The sequence below is a fragment of the Moschus berezovskii genome, chromosome 1 (assembly GCF_049115385.1).
Source record: "Moschus berezovskii isolate FMDL1 chromosome 1, NW_MosBer_1.0, whole genome shotgun sequence".
In the NCBI taxonomy this organism is placed as follows: domain Eukaryota; kingdom Metazoa; phylum Chordata; class Mammalia; order Artiodactyla; family Moschidae; genus Moschus; species Moschus berezovskii.
In genome coordinates this window covers 21,047,690-21,069,427 of record NC_142460.1, presented here as the reverse complement: position 1 = coordinate 21,069,427, position 21,738 = coordinate 21,047,690, and the positions used below count along the sequence as shown (strand labels likewise).

The 21,738-nt window shown below is 41.5% G+C and overlaps 1 protein-coding gene across 1 annotated transcript in view; it reads right to left on the bottom strand.

Moving 5' to 3' along the window:
• PAXBP1 (PAX3 and PAX7 binding protein 1) overlaps positions 1–14,196 on the bottom strand; it is a 37,563-nt gene extending 23,367 nt beyond the window's left edge. The window contains exons 1-7 of the mRNA XM_055421286.2: positions 13,635–14,196; positions 11,994–12,122; positions 6,552–6,728; positions 4,651–4,872; positions 3,683–3,786; positions 2,911–3,128; positions 2,206–2,395 (exon numbers count right to left, since the gene is read on the bottom strand). Of these exons, the coding sequence (XP_055277261.1) occupies positions 2,206–2,395; positions 2,911–3,128; positions 3,683–3,786; positions 4,651–4,872; positions 6,552–6,728; positions 11,994–12,122; positions 13,635–14,004 (1,410 nt within the window). The 5' untranslated portion in view covers positions 14,005–14,196. The remainder of the gene's footprint in view (positions 1–2,205; positions 2,396–2,910; positions 3,129–3,682; positions 3,787–4,650; positions 4,873–6,551; positions 6,729–11,993; positions 12,123–13,634) is intronic.
• Between the last annotated feature and the right edge of the window lie 7,542 nt (positions 14,197–21,738).

Below are 21,738 nucleotides of genomic sequence, written 5' to 3'. Positions count from 1 at the left end.
TAATGATTCAATTTACAGTTAAAATGCTGATAATGTAATTTTTGTTTAGGTAATGAAAATGCCTTTTAACAAAGCCCAGAGAAAATTCTGAGAATAAAAGTCCTAAAGCACATTTTCACCTCTCTTTCAAGTTTCTTAACGATATTGATTCATGATTTATTATAAGAGTGCACCATGACGATTTCTTTACCCTCTCCAAACTCAAAACTGCTATTGACTACCATTATTTCTAGACCAAATTTAAGGCAAAGAGCACAAGAAGGAAGATGACTCCAGGAAAGCAAAACAATGGAAAGTTAAAATAATCTGCAAAAATAAAAATCTAAGCTTGAAATCACTTAAACCTTTATAATGAAAGAGAAAATACACAAAAGAAAGCTTATCTGTTTATGGTCTTACCCTGACACAGTATTTTTATAACTGAAATGAGCATTCAAATCTATCCAATTATTCCTCAGTATTTCCAGAATGACAATTTATGACATTATTAATTAATTTACGGAGCAGCAAGCTCCGTAAAATCAAATGGATATGGAAATGTCTAAATGAAATAAAAGCTATCTTCAAAAGGGAATTACCCACTTCTCTTTTATTAAAATGTAGCCACTATATAACAGATATGGTTTAAGATCTGCTTCAAAAACATTTAGCTAAGGGATTCTGTAAAAACCTCAGCACAGTCCGAGGTTTACTTCCCTAGGAACAGCGTAACCAGGAGAGAGAAATCATACTACTAAATGTTTTCAAAATAATAAGCAACTGAAAACAATATGAACTAGATATTCTACTAGTCTCTAACTCAAGAATGGTACAATCTGGTTGATTGTATTACTGTCAATATTTTTTAAGGGCTCAGTTTGCAATCACAGTGTGTAAGTTTACTCAAGTAAGTTGCAAAGCAAAGACCAAGATATTTTCAAGAAAAACTCCACAGGGACAAATTTCACTTACAAAGTATGGTTTAAGACAAAGATTCTTTCTCTAGTCACAAAAGCTTACTGGGCCAGCTCCCACCACCATGCCCCCTGGGTTCACAAGGGCTTTGTTAGTAGGAAGGACACACTACCAGCTCTGACATTTCTGTCCACTTCCCCTCTTAACTCAAGCTTCTCTGCACAGAGTTGAACTTATGTTTGCTTCTCACCCTGGTACTTATCACCCTAAGCCACAGACCTGCCACAAGGGCTATTACAGCTCAGAATGTAGCTGCTTCTCCAGAAATCATATGATCAGGACAAGAACACAAATCCTCCAGAGAAGACTTCATGGATTTGACCAGACTGACTGGAACCACTAAGACTCATTAGGAAGACACAGTTTGGGACTGTTCTTTAGCCAGTCTTTGGCCTTAAGATACTGATCAAGAGATAATAAAAAGTTAAAACATACTATATACCTACAAATTCTATGCTAATTCATATGGTCAAGGATAAGAGAGAATGTGCCTTCTAATCCTGTATCCCATGAAAGTTTAGAGACAGAATACTCAAAAGTACGATGATTTTAATTCTTTTTCAAGACAAGGCTGTGAAGTCCACAAATGCCTTTTTTAACCAGTGCATCAAACAATAGATTTGTCTTAAAGAAAAATCAACTTAAAGTTGTTTGAAAGAGAATTTTGTGTGCAGCTAACAAAAAATGCAAACAAATGGTACAACAGAACGCAAATAACTGCCAATTGACTATCATACCAAAAAAATAAAAACCTGGAAATGAGACCTTAAAACAAATTATGGTCAATGAATGGTTTCTGAAATGGATAAAGCACAGACTTATTCAGATGAGAACTATTACTAGCAATGGCAATCAATTTTATCTAGGGTAAAAATAAAAACTAATAAATACATATTTGGAATTACTTATAGATACAGTTTAAAGATAAGTTTAGATCTGAACTGTAAGAAAGAAAATTTCATCAGTGAGTCCCTTATATTCTAATAACCCAGGACAGGCCAGTAATCCATCATTAAGTTATGGCAGGATCTGCCAAAGTCTTTAAATGTGCTTTGAATTATCTTTTTTGTTTTCAACAAAGGCACTAAATTGCCCCTAAGACAGAATGCTGCTAATGAAGTGGAGAAAATGAAGCATGACTTTTCATCACTTCTAAAGCTAAAGTCAGTGGATATTCTCTGAGAAATATAGAAATCTAGACCTCCCTAAGTTTTGCCTTATTCAAAGAGATTAATATTTTTGCATTCTTACCTTTTCACTGAAACACTCAAGCAAGTCTTGGACATACCCTCGCATTTCTTGCAAAAATTTATACCGTTCACCAATACCCCCAGAAGACCCTTCTAATCTTTCAATGGCCCTGGTGGAGTCCGCTCGGCTTTGCAGGTGTTTCTCGTGCTGCTGTCGGTTTGTTTTGTGCAGTTCTTTCATGGAGTCCAACCTTAAGAACAGAAAAGCATAAATATAACATATTTACATCTGGAAGTCTATGCTGTCAGGACACTTGCAATATTTATAATAATGCATTTCGTTCCACTATTAGAATATAAAATTGCTTGGAGTAGATCTTTTCATCTGTACTCCTGTTTTGCTCAAGAAAATGGCAGTCTACAGACTTCTTACATAAAGTTATTTGGTGGGCTAACCAAAACCTCACTGTTTTGCTTTCCCCCCCATATCTTGGCTACACTTTTTTCAGAGTCCAAGAGGAGAAAACTGAGAACTGTCTTCAACCAGATCATGGAGTGGTATTTAAAAAAAAAAAAACTTTGAGGCATCCACAGAAGGAATCCAAGTAGGTAGCAGAACAAAGTATGAAGTCATCTTCTGGTTAGGTTTTGAAGATAGGCCAGTCAATCTTCTTTGCCGATATTTGTATTTGCTACCCCAGACTACATCTTGCCTGAGGGAACAGAAAGCTAGAAGACAGGTCTTAAAGAAGTTGATCTGCCCTACCTGTCTTTAAGCTGTTTCTTTACCCAATCAATAGTAACGGGAGTCATCTCATTACTGGGAGTTTTGAAAGGGACTGTGTTATCTGGTTTTTGAGATTTGGCATCGGATGATCCATAGGCTGAATAACTATACGGAATGCCATAGGATGGACCATAAGGCATTGTCTGGTAGGTGTTCTGGTAGTACATGTTCACTTCCGTGGGCTGACTTGCTTGAACCTAGATGAGAAATGGGATATATATTAAAACCAGCAGCTGAAACTACAAAAAGAATAAAAAACTAACAGTAAATAATAAACCCATTTTTTAAAAACAGTATGTAATTAAAGTCAGTAATTACAGAGCTTCTCAAAATCAAAAGTAGGGCTGGATGAAATTTCTCTTATGGGATTACTGGATTCATTTCCAGTAACTTTCAGGAAAACAATAATGAAGAGTTTTTGAGTTAGTAGGGACATTAAATAGTGTCAAAACACTAACAAAAAGAAACTCTGTATGACATGTCCACTGAGCTATTTATTTCTATAAAACAAGTTGTTATAACTACTTTGGAAGATATTTTTCATCTACAGTTAAGATTTTTGCATTACTAAGAAATCCACCTTCTACAAAATAATTTTTAAAGTCAGAAAAAAAAAAGTTGCACAAGAAAGAAACATTTAATCTATACAGTGGACAGCTTTATTTTGGCAATATGTTTTTTACTTCAACAAAATAAGCTAGAAATCTTAATTCACCTTTTCAGGTTTGAAGCTTAGCTGTTTAGCTCTCACCTGTGGGATATTGATTCCTTTCCTTATCTGCTCCTGCTCCCATCGGCTGAGCTCTTCATCCTGCTCCCCAGTTACTAGAGCATCATCGTCACTCCCCTCAATACCTATGGCCATAAGCAGGGAGAAAATAAGTCCAAAAAGCAGCAAGGGAAGAGATGCTACCCTGATATTTCACAAAATCAAGCAAGAATATCGGCACAAACTCAACCTTACTAAAATTAAAGTGTCTGTTATGATCTGTCTCGTATTTGACCTTTCTGCTTTACTTGTCTTAATACACAGTTATCCCTTAAGCAAGAGGCAGTATCAGTTTAACAGTAAAAACCTTAGATAGGCTTCCTAACTTCTGTTAGTTTGACATCAATTCAACAAAGAGAAGAATGAAACCTAATGCCTCCTAAGAATGAAGAGCCAATTAAATATATTTATAACACGTTGGGTGCTTAGCAAAATACCCGTCACACAGTCCTCAATAAACATCAGCTATCAAAATCATGCTACACTTCCCCCAAAATGCCAGTAAGACACTTAATATCCAAGCAAGAACTTGTTCTCCAACATTGAAAGTGAAGTGAATATCGCTCAGTCATTACTGACACTTTGCAACCCCATGAACTATGGAATTCTCCAGGCCAGAATACTGGAGTGAGTGGCCTTTCCCTTCTCCAAGGGATCGTCCCAACCCAGGGACTGAACCCAGGTCTCCCACATTGCATACGCATCCTTTACCAGCTGAGCCACCAGGGAAGCCCAAGAATACTGGAGTGGGTAGCCTATCCCTTCTCCAGGGGATATTCCTGATCCAGGAATAGAACCAGGGTCTCCTGCATTGCAGGGGAGTTCTTTACCAACTGAGCTATGAGGGAATCTTCAACATTAAACATAGTTTAAATAGATACATTTTACTTGATTTAGTATCAAATAAAACTTACTAACAACAGGCTTACTGTTGCACTAAATAAAGTTACCTATTTCCTCTGCAATTTTCTGTCTCTGTGACTTTTCTTTCACAGAAAAAACTATGCGGCGTTTCTCATCATCATCTTCGTCATCACTGGCATCATTCTCATCTTCTCTAACAAGGCGGCCTTTCCCAGGCTCACTATCATGAGGAGTGAAATCTCCCAATTCCCGGGCCATCTGACGCTTTTTCCTTGCCGCATGTATAAAAGCTGCATCTGGAATTTCTCCTGGAAACAAACAGTAAGGATTAGAACCCATGCCATATTAGGAAGAAAGGTTCTATTTTCTTGAAACTATGAAAGATAAAAGAATCTCTCCAAGGCAGCCATGCATAAATGATGTTCTAACATCCCTTGCTGGCATCCCCGCCCCTCTCCCCAAACTCTGCCTGCAGTACGACTGATTTATTTTGACTTAAACAGAAACTGAAAGAAGCTAAGGAAACAAAACAATATCTACAATGGCAATATATCCAGGAAGGCAGGGAGAGGAAAATTCATGAAAACAGTTTTATTTTAATGGTTTTTATTTTTCATTTTTAAGAAATAAGCAAAAGTAATAAAGTCGTATTTATTACTAAACTGGAGAACAAAAACAAAAAAGGGATCTACACTCTTACAACCCTAAAACACACTATAAGATTTAGAGTGTATTTCACCTGCAAATAGTTTTCAGTTCACCTGAAAACACATTGAATATATAATCCTGTATCTAATTTTTCTTCATATTAAAACATAAGCTTTTCCATGTTGTTGTTTTGCATAAACATAATTTTTAGTGGTTTACAACATTCAATAGCTAAAGCATAATCTACTACATAATCAAATTAATTAACACTTTCACTTACAGTAAAAACTAATGCCTTGCTACTTTTCTAATTTGTTATTTAAGTAGCAATGGGATATCTCATCATGTAAACGCACCGTAACTTCTTAACTTACTAAGCCATTCCTCTCTTACTAGACATTTTTTCTAAATGTTTCTCACTGCAGTTAATGGTACAATAAAAACATTATTTCCTTGGGATACATTTATAGCTATGGAATTATGGGTCAAAGAGTAAGAACATCTGAAATCTCCCAATTCAAAATGTCAAACAGCTTCCCATAAAGACTGTACCAATCAGAATGCTATTAGATCCATGTATGTAATTTTTCACAACTTTACAAACCCAGAGCAAACATTTTGACTTTTTAAAAAAATTATCATCATTTTCTTGGCTGTATTGCATGGCTTGTGGAAGTTTCCAGACCAGTGATCAAACCTCGGTCATAGCAGTGAAAGCTCTAAGAAGTTCCCACAGAGTAAGCATTTTTTAATTTTATAAGTTAAATGGTTACTCTTCATAATTTAAATCTGGTGCTGCTGCTACTGCTAAGTCACTTCAGTCGTGTCTGACTCTGTGTGACCCCATAGACGGAAGCCCACCAGGCTCCCCCTTCCCTGGGATTCTCCAGGCAAGAACACTGGAGTGGGTTGCAGTGACTAAGTATTTATTCAAAAAGCTGATTAACCAGTGAATAGATCTGCGAACTATTTCCATTAAAATGTAAAAAAAAAAAAAAAACCTGAATATAAAGCTAGCAGCAGTTTGGCATTTGGTAGCAGTTCTTGAAAAGTTAAAATCTTAATCTGAAATACACTAAAAAAAAAAAAGGACTTTTGTACTATTTAGCCATGTCCTTGAACCCCTCATTTGTTCTGATAATAAAACTGCCTGTCTGAGAATGAACTTGGGAAGTTTCTACTTCTCCTCCTTTCTGTATTTGCAAAAGGAAACAGCCTGGCTCCAAACAGATGTCGTAAGAAACACCACTTAGCTAACTCCTTCCTTAATGACCATCATTACAGATGGCTCATTCCTGAGGGATTACTTCAGTTCTAAGGAACATCTGCAAGCACACACCTGGACGGAGAACATTTAATGAAGATAAAGCATTTGAAAAGGCTCCACCAGCCTTTGGCTTTTCTTCCTCCTTCTCACTTTCCATATCCATTTCATCTTCCCCGTGTTCACTGATGATAACTCCATCTTCTAGACTGGTGTCCTTAACATGACCTGCTTTGTCCAAAGGCGGTTCGTCTACATTTTTGAAAAAAAAAAAATAATAATAATAATACAACATATCTAAAACAAAATCCGTAAATTAAGGAGGCACTTTTAATGCAATTATGGGCTCAATTCATTAAAGCATCAACTATTCTAACTGTTTATAAAAATACTCAAACTACTGACATGTTAAATGATCACAACAGACAACCAGGAGGTAAAAATAATACAGGGGATAGAGTGCTGCATGAGGCCCTGCCCAATCCCTAGCTTTAGTTGCTGCTAAGCTGCTAAGTCACTTCAGTCGTGTCCGACTCTGTGCGACCCCACAGATGGCAGCCCACCAGGCTCCCCTGTCCCTGGGATTTTCCAGACAAGAACACTGGAGTGGGTTGCCATTTCCTTCTCCACTGTGTGAAAGTGAAAAGTGAAAGTGAAGTGGCTCAGTCATGTCTGACTTGTAGCAACCCCATGGACTGCAGCCTACCAGGCTCCTCCGTCCATGGGATTTTCTAGGCAAGAGTACTGGAGTGGCTTGCCATTGCCTTCTCCTTTAGTTAACTTTATTGAAATTTTACCACTGTACCAAAACTAACTTCTTCCTCTAAACTCTCATAGGTAACTGTTCTAACCTCTTGGAAGCATTATTTCACTTTACATGTCAGTATTTCTTTCATTAAACTCTAAATCCATTTGTGTTAGTCTCTCAGTCATGTCCAACTCTGTGAGACCCCCATGGACTACAGCCCACAAGGCTCCTCTGTCCATGAGAGTCTCCAGGCAAGAATACTGGAGTGGGTTGCCATTTCCTTCTCCAGGGGATCTTCCGGATCCAGGGATCAAACCTGGGTCTCCTGCATTGCAGGCAGATTCTTTACCATCTGAATCGCCAGGGAAGCCCATTTGAGGCAGTTTTCTATCAAGAACAAAACAGAAACTTCTCTGTAATGAACACTTTATGGGATATCGTCTCAGGTTAAAACCATCATCTGAAGGGTTGAGACCCAAAAGTCACAGTTACACTGTGTAAACCCCTGATGCTGTTGCCACAACTCAATGTTTGGAAGAGTGGATTTGTGACTAAACCTGATTTTTCTGGCAACCCAAAACTGGGACACAGAGACAAGTTAGAGACTCAGTTCAGTTCAGTTCAGTCGCTCAGTCGTGTCCGACTCTTTGCAACCCCATGAATCACAGCATGCCAGGCCTCCCTGTCCATCACCAGCTCCCGGAGTTCACTCAAACTCATGTCCATCGAGTTGGTGATGCCATCCAGCCATCTCATTCTCTGTCGTCCCCTTCTCCTCCCGCCCCCAATCCCTCCCAGCATCAGAGTCTTTTCCAGTGAGTCAACTCGTCGCATTAGGTGGCCAAAGTATTGGAGTTTCAGCTTCAGCATCAGTCCCTCCAATGAACACCCAGGATTGATCTCCTTTAGAATGGACTGGCTGGATCTCCTTGCTAGTTAGCACTAAAAACCACCGCTTGCAAACCAGGAAGGGAGCTATGGAGTCGCTACACTCCATCATGTGGACGGAGAAGAGAGCTCTCTCTTCCGCAGGCCATTCGAGGCCAGCTTCAAGACTACTTTCCTGCCACAGGGTTCCAGGTGGCACCACTGCCACAGTGGTTTATTCCAAATGGTTTACTTTACTTCCAACTAAATAGTCCTATTACACCTTCCATCCCAGGCAAAATGCAAAAATAGGCATTTTTCACCCTGAATCACTGAACCTGGCAAGTGCACACACAAGGCACTAAGAATACAATGAAAGAGTGAAACAAAAGGCTCATTCTAAATATGAAAGATATACTTCCGTTGTTCCCCTAGCATGTGCCCCTCCCCAAAACTGCTTCGAAAGTTCTCAAACCATCTCCTCCATCTCCTACTCCCCTAAAGAAGAATCCCGGGGAAAAGGTCCTACACCCCTCACCCCCCTGCCCCACAACTTTACTTAGAAGATTTCGGTCATTCTGCTTCAGATTCTTAAATGTTTAAAATTCACCACTCTACCTCACTGCCACAGGCTCCCTCTGAAGTGCATTCTGAGGCTGAGATTTTAAAACTCACTTTATCAGATGCATAAAGGTACCGGGAGTCAAGAACTACCCATTTGCTTTTGCTCTCAATTAACACTAAACCAATGGCTTTTAACAAGACAAAATAGAACTGCAAAAAAGTTTACTTGATCCAATATGCCCAGATGATTTCTGCAGACTTTAAAAGATTCAGTGTTTTAATAAAGTCTTAAGTTATTTGCTTGTGACAGAGCAAATACAAAGTCCAAAACATGGTGACAGGTGAATTTTTGTTAGTCCTGTATTATCCTTCCAGACAGCTTTATAAAAAGAGATGCTGAATAACCTTTTCTGAGGCTCCTCTTGTGCCTCAATGTCTTCGATACTTTAGGAAACCTGATGACACAAATATTCTACTCTGTGGGCACATTCTCCATCTCCTCCACTCTGTCTACAAAGAGACACAGGCTTCTCTTTAGGAAAAGAACTTCAATGTGATCCCAACTATTTCTCTAGCTATTGTCCTCTACTCTGCCAAATGTTCCAAAGCAGCCGTGTGGACCTGCTACCTCCTATTTCCTCACCAGTTTGCCAGACTCTACCTTGGCAAACGGCCTTTGATATCTCCCATTCCAAGCTCACCAACTAAACCCAGAGGCTCAGTCACAGCTAACTGATACAGTACCATTGAGCAATTTAGCAAAAGATGTTCCTTCCTCTAAACAGGCAGAGCTTGGCAAGTAAATTAGTCTCTTTTGCCAGATGCTCCCCGCCCCCCCCCAAAAACCCAGCCACCATACCAACAGCCCTTCCTTTTCCTGACCTTCCTGATACTATTTCATACAACTGACACTCAGCAACACTCATCATCTTGAAACTTTCCTATCTGTTCTCCTTTGGACTTTATGACTCTTTGTATCTCTTGAGTAAAGCGTCCTTCCTGTGTGTATGCTTATTACAGGTGAAGTCTTTGGTCCGCAGGAATATTTCCTTTATGCTGCAGCCTCGATTCCATTTACCCCTGGCTTCAATTATCACCTCAATGAGCACCAAAACAAAATCTACATCTCCAACTATTCACTGGCTATTTCCACTCAAATTCAAGTTCAAAGGTGAACTCATCAATTTGGAATATCCCAAAGGTATAAGTTGATACTAAGTTGATACTACCCTTGTTTTCCAGTTAATGCATCTCTGCCTATTTAAGGAGGGCTGGGGTAGGAAAAGTTTGGGATTGTAAATTGATTAATAAAACAGGAACAACAACCTATAACACAGAGGCTCTGCCTTTGGGGAGGACATTAATAGAGTTATCTGCTGAGAAGGAAATCAGTTAATATGAAAACAAGGTGGCCACATACACTTTGCACCTGCTTCAAGTTTTAAACTCAACAGTAAATGGTCTTTCCTCAGTTCTCACTTTTCCTAAGCTTTCTTCTTCAACTTCATCATACACAGTTGGTTCTTAAGAGATTTAGAAAAAATGAAGCAGCTTCCTAGACTCCAAAATAATCAGTTCCCCTAAATATACTCCTCCTCCCACCTGCATTCCCTATTTCTGTATATCATACATAATTATCCTCTCAGTCACCTGGCACAAAAGCTCTCAATTCTGTTTCTTTTAGATCCAATAGCTGAAGCATACATTAGGTCTACCAATTCTTCCATTGGAATACTTCTCAAATAATCTTTTTCTATTTCTTTCCCCACACCCACAGCAAACATCTTAAATTCACCTAGAATTTCCTACTGAAGCAAGAAAAGCCTCAGTCTTGCTCAACTGAGACCTTTTTAAACCAACTATTACTGGATCAAAGCTGGTCGTTGCACTTAAACTGCTTTCAGTTCAGTTCAGTTCAGTTCAGTCTCTCAGTCGTATCCGACTCTTTACGACCCCATGAATCACAGCACGCCAGGCCTCCCTGTCCATCACCAACTCCCGGAGTTCACTCAAACTCATGTCCACAGAGTCGGTGATGCCATCCAGCCATCTCATTCTCCGTCGTCCCCTTCTCCTCCCGCCCCCAACCTTTCCCAGCATCAGAGTCTTTTCCAGTGAGTCAACTCGTCGCATCAGGTGGCCAAAGTATTGCAGTTTCAGCTTTAGGCCTCTAATATTTCCTTGTGCCAATCCATGCTGCATACTAACACCAGGTTAAGATTTCAAAAGGCATTTATCATGTCACCATCCTGGCAGGCCCCTGAAATGGCAACTCTAAACCCCATACTAGATAATAAACATCCTTCACAATCTGTCAACAATGTACCTTTCACCTTAAACCTCTGCATCCCCCACAAATCATCTATTCAGCCTGTCACATGCACTTGCTCTTTTCCAAAACAGGAAATCTTTGATAATAGCCCCACACCTCCCCTATTTTCTTTGCAATTTAAAAGATCAAAAATCCAGCTTCAAATTCCACTTTATCTATGAAGCATTCCTTCACCCATCTCTAAAAAGAAAAGTGTAGTTAAGCTTTAAGTCACTCACTAGACATTTTGCCAAATTCAGGATCCAGTTATACATTGAAGTGATGTTGTCTCCAAAATTAGATTGCAAACTTGAGATATAATGACATACATTCCCACATCAAGCCTATAGTGGAGAACTGGGCAATAATAATTCCATTTTTAATTCCACAAAATAAAAAGATCTCCCTAAAGCACTTGCAAGAGAATAACTCAGACCACAGCATATTATCATGAAACCACTTTCCTAAGGACAAATAAATGCTTAAAAGTTTAACTTAGGTTGTGAGAGGACATAAGAGACAATGTAGGCAGGTGCCACACACCCAGGAGTGTGCATTCATATATCTGATAAGGCTACATGAGACTTAAGGGGTTCCTAAAAGTTCTCTAAGAATTAAAATGACTGTGTAAATAAAACCAAAGGAACCCAAAACTTGTCTCTACAAAATACAAGTACAGAATACAAGTACAGGAATTTGCACAGTACTCCTTCAAATAGAAACATACTGTGTCTCAGGTTTAAGTGGGAAACCTCTCTCTGTTCAACAGCACTTGGAACACTAGTCAGAAAACTAGAAGAATTTAGTCACTGCAGCAGAAACATTCCAGTGGCAATGGTTCTGTCTTTTTAAATAATGCATTCACAATGCGGTCATGTTGGAATTAAATAAAACTGCATCATTACTCAACTTGAACACTTGACAATGACAGAACCAAGCGAACAAGTGCACTGTATATACACCAAATCTATTAAATACCTGTGAGAGTTTCATTTTGTCACTTCAAAAGAATCAAATTAGTACTTACTGTCGGCAGATGAGTTGAGTTCTGTCTTAATCTTAGATTTTTCAAGATCTTCTTTATATTCTTTCTTAAGCAATTTTACTATCTTTTTGCTGTAACTTGATTTCTTCACTTTGAAAACTTCTTCATTTTCTTTAAAAAATAAGCAAAATCTGTAGTAACTATTTTCAGACAATATTTTCCATTCTAACTTTTCAATTCTTCTAAATATACTCAAACATTCCAAATCATTACATAATTTGAAATTACTTAAAATCTGTAATAGGCTTCCAAAAACTGAATCAACCTCATAACCTGGAATAAAATGCCAATCTGAGACTTTTTAAAGGCATAACACATGTAACTACACAAAGTTCTGTGTTCTACTGTTTTTCTTAAATCATTTATTTCAGGAGAGGAAAAGAGATCTTTGAAAAAGCACCTAATTATCAAATTCTTAAGGTATCTTAAATAAAATATCCAAAATCAAAAGGTGCTACAGTTTACAGAGCTGTCAAGACTGAGTAACTCTATACCCATCACACAGGGACACAGTTATTTCAAGACCAAGTTGAGAGCTAATCAACTTTTCAAAAATAAATTTCGATGGTGTATCCATCATCTTTGATTTGAAAACTTTAAAAGTCGAATGCAAACACTTTACCAAGCTGTCCCTACATCAGCAAAAACAAAAATGTGACTGTACTCCTGGCAAACTTGAGAAACTGCCTATTACTGGAAACAAATCATCGCGCATCAAGATGCAAGTCAGATTTCCAAAAGTCTTAAATTCTTTTTTCATAACGTAGACTTAACTGGATTATACAAATATACACTTAACAATCGGGGAAGTAAAATGATAGACGGCTCATCTACGATCAGAAATCTAAATCCACTGCAGCCTGGCCCCTCACACCAGATTGGATAAACCGCCTTGAATTACCATTACACCGTCTCTTTTCACGGTCCAAATGTTAATGCGAGTTAAGGTCGCACATTTGTACCCCTATTTGGTTTTACAGGAAAAGTGAGGATCTGAAACAGGATCGCCGATCGCGAAGGGCTGGCCCAAACTGACTCAGAACCAGGGCTTCAAAACTTTGGGCTTCTCGTTTCAGACCTAGCACTCCTCTTGACACACTCAGCCTTCCTGGTCAAGGATGTCTGGCCCCTTCCTACTCAAGGATGTCTGACCAGGACGAGGATGCCAAGAGGCGTGGGCATCGTGACCTACGGAAGGCCCGGAGAACGTGCCCAGAGCAGTCCAGGCAGCCGTCTAGAAATTAGAGCAGTCTGGTTCTCCCTAAAGCACAGCAGCCAGGAACGAGGCAGGACAGGAGACACTGAATTTCCAGGTGAAAAAAACTCAGAATGACTGATCTGAGGTCACCAGACCCTCGGAACAGGCGATGCTCCGGAGGCGGTAGTTACGAAAAGGCCGGCGGCGGCGCGGGAACACGACCCCCCCGCCCCTGCCTGCGCAGAAGGCCCGAGGCGGGGGAAAACGTGCAGCGGGTCGGGGCGGGAAGAAGCGCCTCGGTTCCCGGGGCGCGGGGTGGCGGTGCTGAGGCTGGGCGCGTCCAGGGAACGCAGGGACCCGCGGGGGAGGACAAGCTAGGGCAGAGACCCCGGGGTCCGGGGGCCCCCCGAGGCGCGGCGGTTTACCTTCGTCCTCGTCCTGGAAGCTGAGCAGGCTGGCCCGGGGCACCTCTTTGTTCTCGCGCGGCCTCTTGCGCGGCTTCAGCCCGTTGCCGGGCTCCGCGCCGCCAGGGAGGCAGCCCCCGGCCTCCGTGCCCGAGGTCGGCGCGGCCGGCGGCGGCGGCGGCGGCCCCGGGCCCAGCAGGGACTCACCCGCGGGGGCCCTGTCGCCGCCGCCGCCGCCGCCGCCGGGGCCCGGGCCGGGGCCAGGCTCCTCGCCGGTGCCAGGCGGCGGCGGCAGCAACGGCGGGGGCTCCTGCTCCTCATCGCGCTCTCGCTCCTCCTCCTCCGAGTCATTCCGCTTGCGCACGTTCACCCGCCGGGCCTTTCGGAACATTGCCCCGCGTCCCGCACGGCGCTCTCACACACACACACCAGCCGGCTCCCAGCTCCGCAGCCCCGGCAGCGCCGAGCTCGCGACAGCGCACGCGCGATCTCCCCGGGACTCCAGCCGGGCTCCCCTCTGCCCTTACCCAGCTACCGCGCACCGCGGGGAGCGCGCAGGCGCTCGCGCGCTCAATGACTGGAGAGAGAGAGAGAGAGAGAGGGAGCTCCGCGCCTCTCGCGAGAACGTCAGTTTTGTTTTGGTGCCCCGCCCCCACCCGCGGCGTCCCCCTGTCGGCCCGGAGGACTATTGGCACGGAACTCTGGGAGTCCGGCGCCGTCTGGCCGGTCACAAAGAGGATCACAGAGACGAGAGGACAGAGTCAGCCCCGGGTGCTGCAGTGCGGCTCCCTCACTGACGTAGTCACGTGAGGAAGCCTCCCGCCAAGCGCTGGGAGGAGCAGATAGTGAAGGAGGAGACGGGGGAAAGGCGGAGTGCTGGGGAGAGAAGGAGGTGACCCGAGATGCAGCGGGAGGCGGTAGGGAGCAGCTGGAAGTGGAATCCCACGGGTGGGATATTTTTTCTTTAGACTGAATTGAGTGAAGTGAAGTCTCTCAGTCGTGTCCGACTCTCCGCGACCCCTTGGACTATACACTCCTTGGAATTCTCTAGGCCAGAATATTGAGGCGTGATATATTAATACGACTAACCTTGTTAGTTTTTTGTATTTCTACACCTTCATGATTTAAAAGCACTTTCCAAAAAACTGAATGTCATATACGGTAAAATGTTATTTGCCCCCCCCCTTCTTTTTAGCACCTTTCCCTCTATTACAATGAAAACAAGTGTCCTTGGTCTTTTCGAAAGAAGGCCAGGTTTGCTAGCAGTTCCTCGACTTGGCTGATTTCAGAAACAACTGTAGAAAAAAATCGACGTAGCAAGACACAGTTAAGACGTATGTCACAGAGGTAACCCTTTAAATTGGCAAGGGCACATTTGACTCTGAAGTTGAGCTCACATACTTTCTCATTGTGTCACCAAATGTAGGGCCTTCTCTTTGCCCATGTGCCTATATGTGAATTTTCTTGTCTCAAAATTCAAAAGGTTACAAGAGGTATTCATTCCCATCCATTTCTAGGCACCTTCCAGTTCTCTGGCAGTGTTAAAAGTTTTATGATCCTCCAGAGAACTTCTCAGTTACGTGCACCCATTCCCCTCCATTTCAGTTCACTGATTCCTAAAATGTTGATGTTTACGCTTACCCTCTCCTGCTTGACTAAATCCAATTTACCTTGATTCATTAACCTAACATTATAGCTTCCTATGCAATATTGTTCTTTACAGTATCAGACTTTACTTTTACCAGCAGACACATACACAACTTTGTACATTTCCACTTTGGCCCAACCTCTTCATTTTGGAGTTATTTCTCCGTTATTCCACAGTAGCCTATTGGACATCTACTGACCTGAGGAGCTCATCCTTCAGTGTCATATTTTTGTTGTTGTTGTTTTTTCATACTGTTCATGGGCTTTTCGAGGCAGGAATACTGAAGTGGTTTGCCATCCCGTTCTCCAGTGGACTGTGTTTTCTCAGAACTCTCCACCATGAGCCGTCAGTCTTGGGTGGCCGTCAGGTGGCTATCAGCATGGCATGGCTGATAGCATCCTTGAGAAACACAAGACTGTTATCTATGTGATGATTTTAGCTAGCTTTGTGTGATCCTGGTTTTCTGGAGGCTGTAGGATTATAGTTCTTGCTTCCTGGTGGGAGGGACTGGTTGTGGGAAAATCTGGGTATTGTTCTGGTGGGCGGGGCCATGCTCAGTAAAGCTTTACTCCAATTGTCTGCTGATATTTGGGTCTATGCTATGTTACTTATGCCTTGGTGCAACTCAATACTGGAGTCTACAGGCTCTATGTTGAACTACTGGCAACCTTCGAAAAGGACTTATGCCAACACATGCCTCCCGGGATTGCTACTGCCAGTGACCCTGTCCCCGAGGCAGGCTACTGCCAACCCATGCCTCTGCAGAAGATCTTCAACACAGACAGGTGGGTTTATCTCAGGCTCTAGTGGGATTACAGGAATTTAATTCACACCATTATATTTACTACTGTGGGCAAAAATCCCTTAGAAGAAATGCAGTAGCCCTCATAGTTGATAGAAGAGTCTGAAATGTAGTACTTGGGTGAAATTTCAGAAGGGACAGAATGATCTCAGTTCATGTCCAAGGCAAACCATTCAGTATCACAGTAATCCAAGTCTGCACCCCAACCACTGAGGCTGAAGAAGCTGAAGTTGATTCTATGAAGACCTATAAGACCTTCTAGAACTAACATGAAAAAGAGATGTCCTTTACATCATAGGGGGCTGGAATGCAAAAGTAGGAAATTAAGAGATACCTGGGGTAACAGGCAAGTTTGGCCTTGGAATACGGAATGAAGCAAGGCAAAGGCTAACAGAGTTTTGCCAAGAGAATGCACTGATCATAGCAAACACCCTTTTCCAACAACACAAACGACAACTCTACACATGGACATCATCAGATGGTCAATACCAAAGTCAGATTAATCATATTCTTTGTAGCCAAAGATGGAGAAGCTCTATACAGTCAGCAAAAACAAGACTGGGAGCTGACTATGGCTCAGATCATGAGCTCCTTATTGCAAATTCAGACTTAAACTGAAGAAAGTAGGGAAAGCCACTAGGCCATTCAGGTATGACCTAAACCAAATCCCTTGTGATTATACAGTAAAAGTGATGAATAGCTTCAGAAGATTAAATCTGATAGAGTGCCTAAAGAACTATGGATGGAGGTTTGTAACATTATACAGGAGATGGTGAACAAAACCATCCCAAATGAAAATGCCATAAGGCAAGTGGTTGTCTAAAGAAGCCTTATAAATAGCGGGAGAAAAGAAGAGAAGTGAAAGGCAAAGGAGAAAGGAAAAATATACCCAACTAGATGCAGAGTTCCAGAGAATAGCAAGGAGAGATAAGATAGCCTTCTTAAGTGAACAATGCAAAGAAATAGAGGAAAATAATAGAATGGGAAAGACTAGAGATCTTTTCGAGAAAACTGGAGATTCCAAGGGAACATTTCCTGCAAAAATGGGCTCAATAAAGGACAGAAACGGCAAGGACCTAACAGAAACAGAAGAGATTAAGAAGAGGTGGAGAGAATACACAGAACTACAAAAATGTCTTAATGACCCGGATAAACGATGCTGTGGTCACACGCCTAGAGCCAGACATCCTGGAGTGTGAAGTCAAGGGGGCCTTAGGAAGCATCACTACGAACAAAGGTAGTGGAGGTGATGGAATTCCAGCTGAGCTATTTCAAATCCTAGAAGATGATGCTGTGAAAGTACTGCACTCAATACAGAAAATTTGGAAATCTCAGCAGTGGCCACAGGACTGAAAAAGTCAGCTTTTATTCCAATCCCAAAGAAAGGCAATGAGAAAGAATGTTCAGATTACTGTACAGTTGCACTCATTTCACATGCTAGCAAAGTAATGCTCAAAATCCTTCAAGTTAGGCTTTAGCAATATGTGAACCAAGAACTTCCAGATGTAAAAGCTGAATTTAGACAAGGCAGAGATCAAATCGCCAACATCTGTTGGGTCATAGAAAAGGAAGAGAGTTCCAAAAAAAAAAAAATCTACTTTCATTGACTACACGAAAATCTTTGACTGTGTTTCATAACAAACTGGGAAATTCTTAAAGAGATGGGAATAACAGACAACTTCATCTGTCTCCTGAGAAACCTATATGTAGGACAAGAAGCAACAGTTGGAACCAGACATAGAACAATGAACTGGTTCAAAATTGGGAAAGGAGTACATCAAGGCTGTATATTGTCATCCTGCTTATTTAACTTATATGCAGAGTACATCATACAAAATGCTGGGCTGGATGACTCGCAAGTTGGAATCAAGATTGCCAGGAGATATATCAATAAACTCAGATACGCAGATGACACCACCCTTATGGCAGAAAGCAAAGAGGATCTAAAGAGCCTTTTGATGAAGGTGAAAGAGGAGAGTGAAAAAGCTGGCTTAAAACTCACTATTCAAAAAATGAAGACCATGGTATCTAGTCCCATCACTTCATGGCAAATAGATGGGGAAAAAGTGGAAACAGTGACAGATTTTATTTTCTTGGGCTCTACAATCATGAGGAAAGCTGGCCTGGAAGAAGCACAAGCTGGAATCAAGTTTGCCGGGAGAAATAACCTCAGATATGCTGATGACCCCACCCTTATGGCAGAAAGTGAAGAGGAACTCAAAAGCCTCTTGATGAAAGTGAAAGAGGAGAGTGAAAAGGTTGGCTTGAAGCTCAACATTCAGAAAACGAAGATCATGGCATCTGGTCCCATCACTTCATGGGAAATAGATGGGGAAACAGTGGAAACAGTGTCAGACTTTATTTTTTTGGGCTCCAAAATCACTGCAGATGCTGATTGCAGCCAGGAAATTAAAAGACGCTTACTCCTTGGAAGGAAAGTTATGACCAACCTAGATAGCATATTAAAAAGCAGAGACATTACTTTGCCAACAAAGGTCCATCTACTCAAGGCTATGGTTTTCCCAGTGGTCATGTATGGATGTGAGAGTTGGACTGTGAAGAAAGCTGAGTGCTGAAGAATTGATGCTTTTGAACTGTGGTGCTGGAGAAGACTCTTGAGAGTCCCTTGTACTGCAAGGAGATCCAACCAGTCCATTCTAAAGGAGATCAATCCTGGGTGTTCATTGGAAGGACTGATGCTAAAGCTGAAACTCCAATACTTTGGCCACCTCATGCGACGAGTTGACTCACTGGTAAAGAGTCTGATGCTAGGAAGGATTGGGGGTGGGAGGAGATGGGGACGACAGAGAATGAGATGGCTGGATGGCATCACCGACTTGATAGACATGAGTTTGAGTGAACTCTGGGAGTTGGTGATAGACAGGGAGGCCTGGTGTGCTGCGATTCATGGGGTCGCAAAGAGTCGGACACGACTGAGCGACTGAACTGAACTGAACTGAGCAATCACTGCAGATGTTGACGGCAGCCATGAAGTTAAGACACTTTCTCCTTGGAAGAAAAGCTATGACAAACCTAAACAGCATATTATAAACAGAGACACCACTTTGTCAACAAAGGTCTGGATAGTCAAACCTATGGTTTTTCCAACAGTCATGTACAGATGTGAGAGTTGGACCATAAAGAAGGTTGAGTGTTGAAGAACTGATGATTTTGAATTGTAGTGCTGGAGAAGACTCGTCTTCTTAAGAGTCCCTTGGTCTGCAAGGAGACAAAATCAGTCAATCCTAAAGGAAATCAACCCTGAATATTCACTGGAAGGAATGATGCTGAAGCTGAAGCTCCAATACTTTGTCCACCTGATTTGAAGAGCCAACTCATTGGAAAAGACCCCGATGTTGGGAAAGATTGAGGACAGGAAAAGGGGGTGGCAGAGGATGAGATGGTTGGATGGCATTACTGACTCAATGGCCATGAGTTTGAGCAAACTATCGGAGATAGTGAAGGACAGGGAAGCTTGGCATGCTTCAGTTCATGGAGTCACAAATAGTTGGACACATCTTAGTGATGGAACAACAAGAGATAGTCTTTGAACATAAAAATGAATTACCTTTTTTTAATACAATGTGTAAATTACTTTTTCAGTCTAACATACATTGGAGATCAGTTCATATCTGTTCATAAAGTGTTGTCCCTTCTACCAACCTGCATAGTGATCCATTGTTCAAATGTACCATAATTTATTAATATTTAAATAGTTTCATAAGAATTGGTATTAATGTTTTTTCCAGTATAGCTGTGATAATCAATACTGTAATGAAAAGCTTTGAAAAATGGTCATGAGTAGGATGAATTGGTATTGAAATTACTAGATCTACAGGTGTGCATTTGTAATTTTGCTAGTTCTAAGCTGCTCTCTATAGCAGCATGCCAGTTTAAAAGAAAATTTTTTTTTTATGGAATTGTTGTTCAGTTGCTAAGTCATGTCTTTTGCGACCCCATGGGCTATAGCCTGCCAAACTCCTCTGTCCATGGAATTTTAGGCAAGAATACTGGAGTGGGTTGCCATTTCTTTCTCCAGGGGACCTTCCTGATCCAAGGATCAAACCCACATCTCCTAATTACAGGTGGATTCTTTACCACTGAGCCACCAGGGAAATACAAATAAAGTCACCTGATATATAATATTAGATTGGTTTCACATGTACAACAGAATGATACAATGTTTACATATATTGCAAAATGATCGCAAGAGTTTATTAACTTTCATCACCATGCATAGCTACAAAGTTTTTATCTTGCCATGAGAAGTTTTAAGATACATTCTCTTAACAACTTTCAAATATGTAATATAGTAGTTTTTGTAACATAGTATTATTTACCAAGTCAAGTTATATTTTATCACTATATTCCCATGACTTATATATTTTTTAACCCCATTCATTCATTTCATCCACTCCCAACCATGCCTGTTTGTACTCCTACCACAGTGTCTGTTTGCTTACACCATTCTGTCAAAATTTCACTTGAGATTTAAGTTGCAGGTTGAAGCAAAAGATCCCAAGCTCGATTTCATACACAACTGGCTCTTTTCACTGGTTTTCTTTGATTGCATTTGAAATCTGCCCACCCGTAACTCACTTTTGAAAGCTAGAAAGATGATCTAGGCTGAGAGTGTCCTCTGTAACATTTTCTTCCAGTTAGTAGAGAAAGTTAATAACATCTGGCTTCCATTCTACTCGCATTACTCTAAGTTCTTATATTCTGGCTGTTCAGCATTAAGTTCTGATTCCAGCAGAGTGTTTCGTTGGTGAAACTGAACTCAACTTCTCAACACAAAAGCTTCAAATTGTGCCTGGTCAGCCTGTAGACACCAGTGCCAGTGCCAAGAGACAGATCTGCAGTAACATGATTAGGACAGAGGTAAATGGCACCCCACTCCAGTACGCTTGCCTGGAAAATCCCATGGATGGAGGAGCCTGGTGGGCTGCAGTCCATGGGGTCACTAAGAGTCGGACACGACTGAGCAGCTTCAGTTTCACTTTTCACTTTCATGCATTGGAGAAGGAAATGGCAATCCACTCCAGTGCTCTTGCCTGGAGAATCCCAGGGACGGAGGAGCCTGGTGGGCTGCCGTCTGTGGGGTCGCACAGAGTCGGACACGACTGAAGCGACTTAGCAGCAGCAGCAGCAGCAGCAAGAAAGATAAGGTTCAGAGCAGACTGTGTTAATATCTTGGCCTGAAACTTCAGTAAGGTCTTCCAGTATCAAAGTGGTGATTAAATATGGATAGAGAGGAGAACATTGGTTGTTTTAAAGCAAGCTAACAAATGAAAAGCCAACATGTATTTATAACTTTTATAATCTACCTATTCAGATAATTGAAGGGCAAAGTTAAAGATTCAGAAGTTATCTTGCTGCTAACGCAAGTCAAAGGCCCTTCTAGAGGTTACAGACCTTGTGGAAATTAAATTCCTGAAACAGAAGAGCTGCTTTCATCGCCTGTCAGCCAGTATACAATCTGAAACTAATTATTTTATAAACTGCTCTGTGCACTGAGTATTAAACTGTTTACAGCATATCATCACTACTTAATGTTAGAGTGTTTTTAGACAAAGACCGCTCTCGTAGAATGCTTACATCCATCATTTTGTTTGAATCAGTTCAGTGCTTTTTTAAGAAAAGAAATTTTGTTGTATTTTTTGATCACATGGACC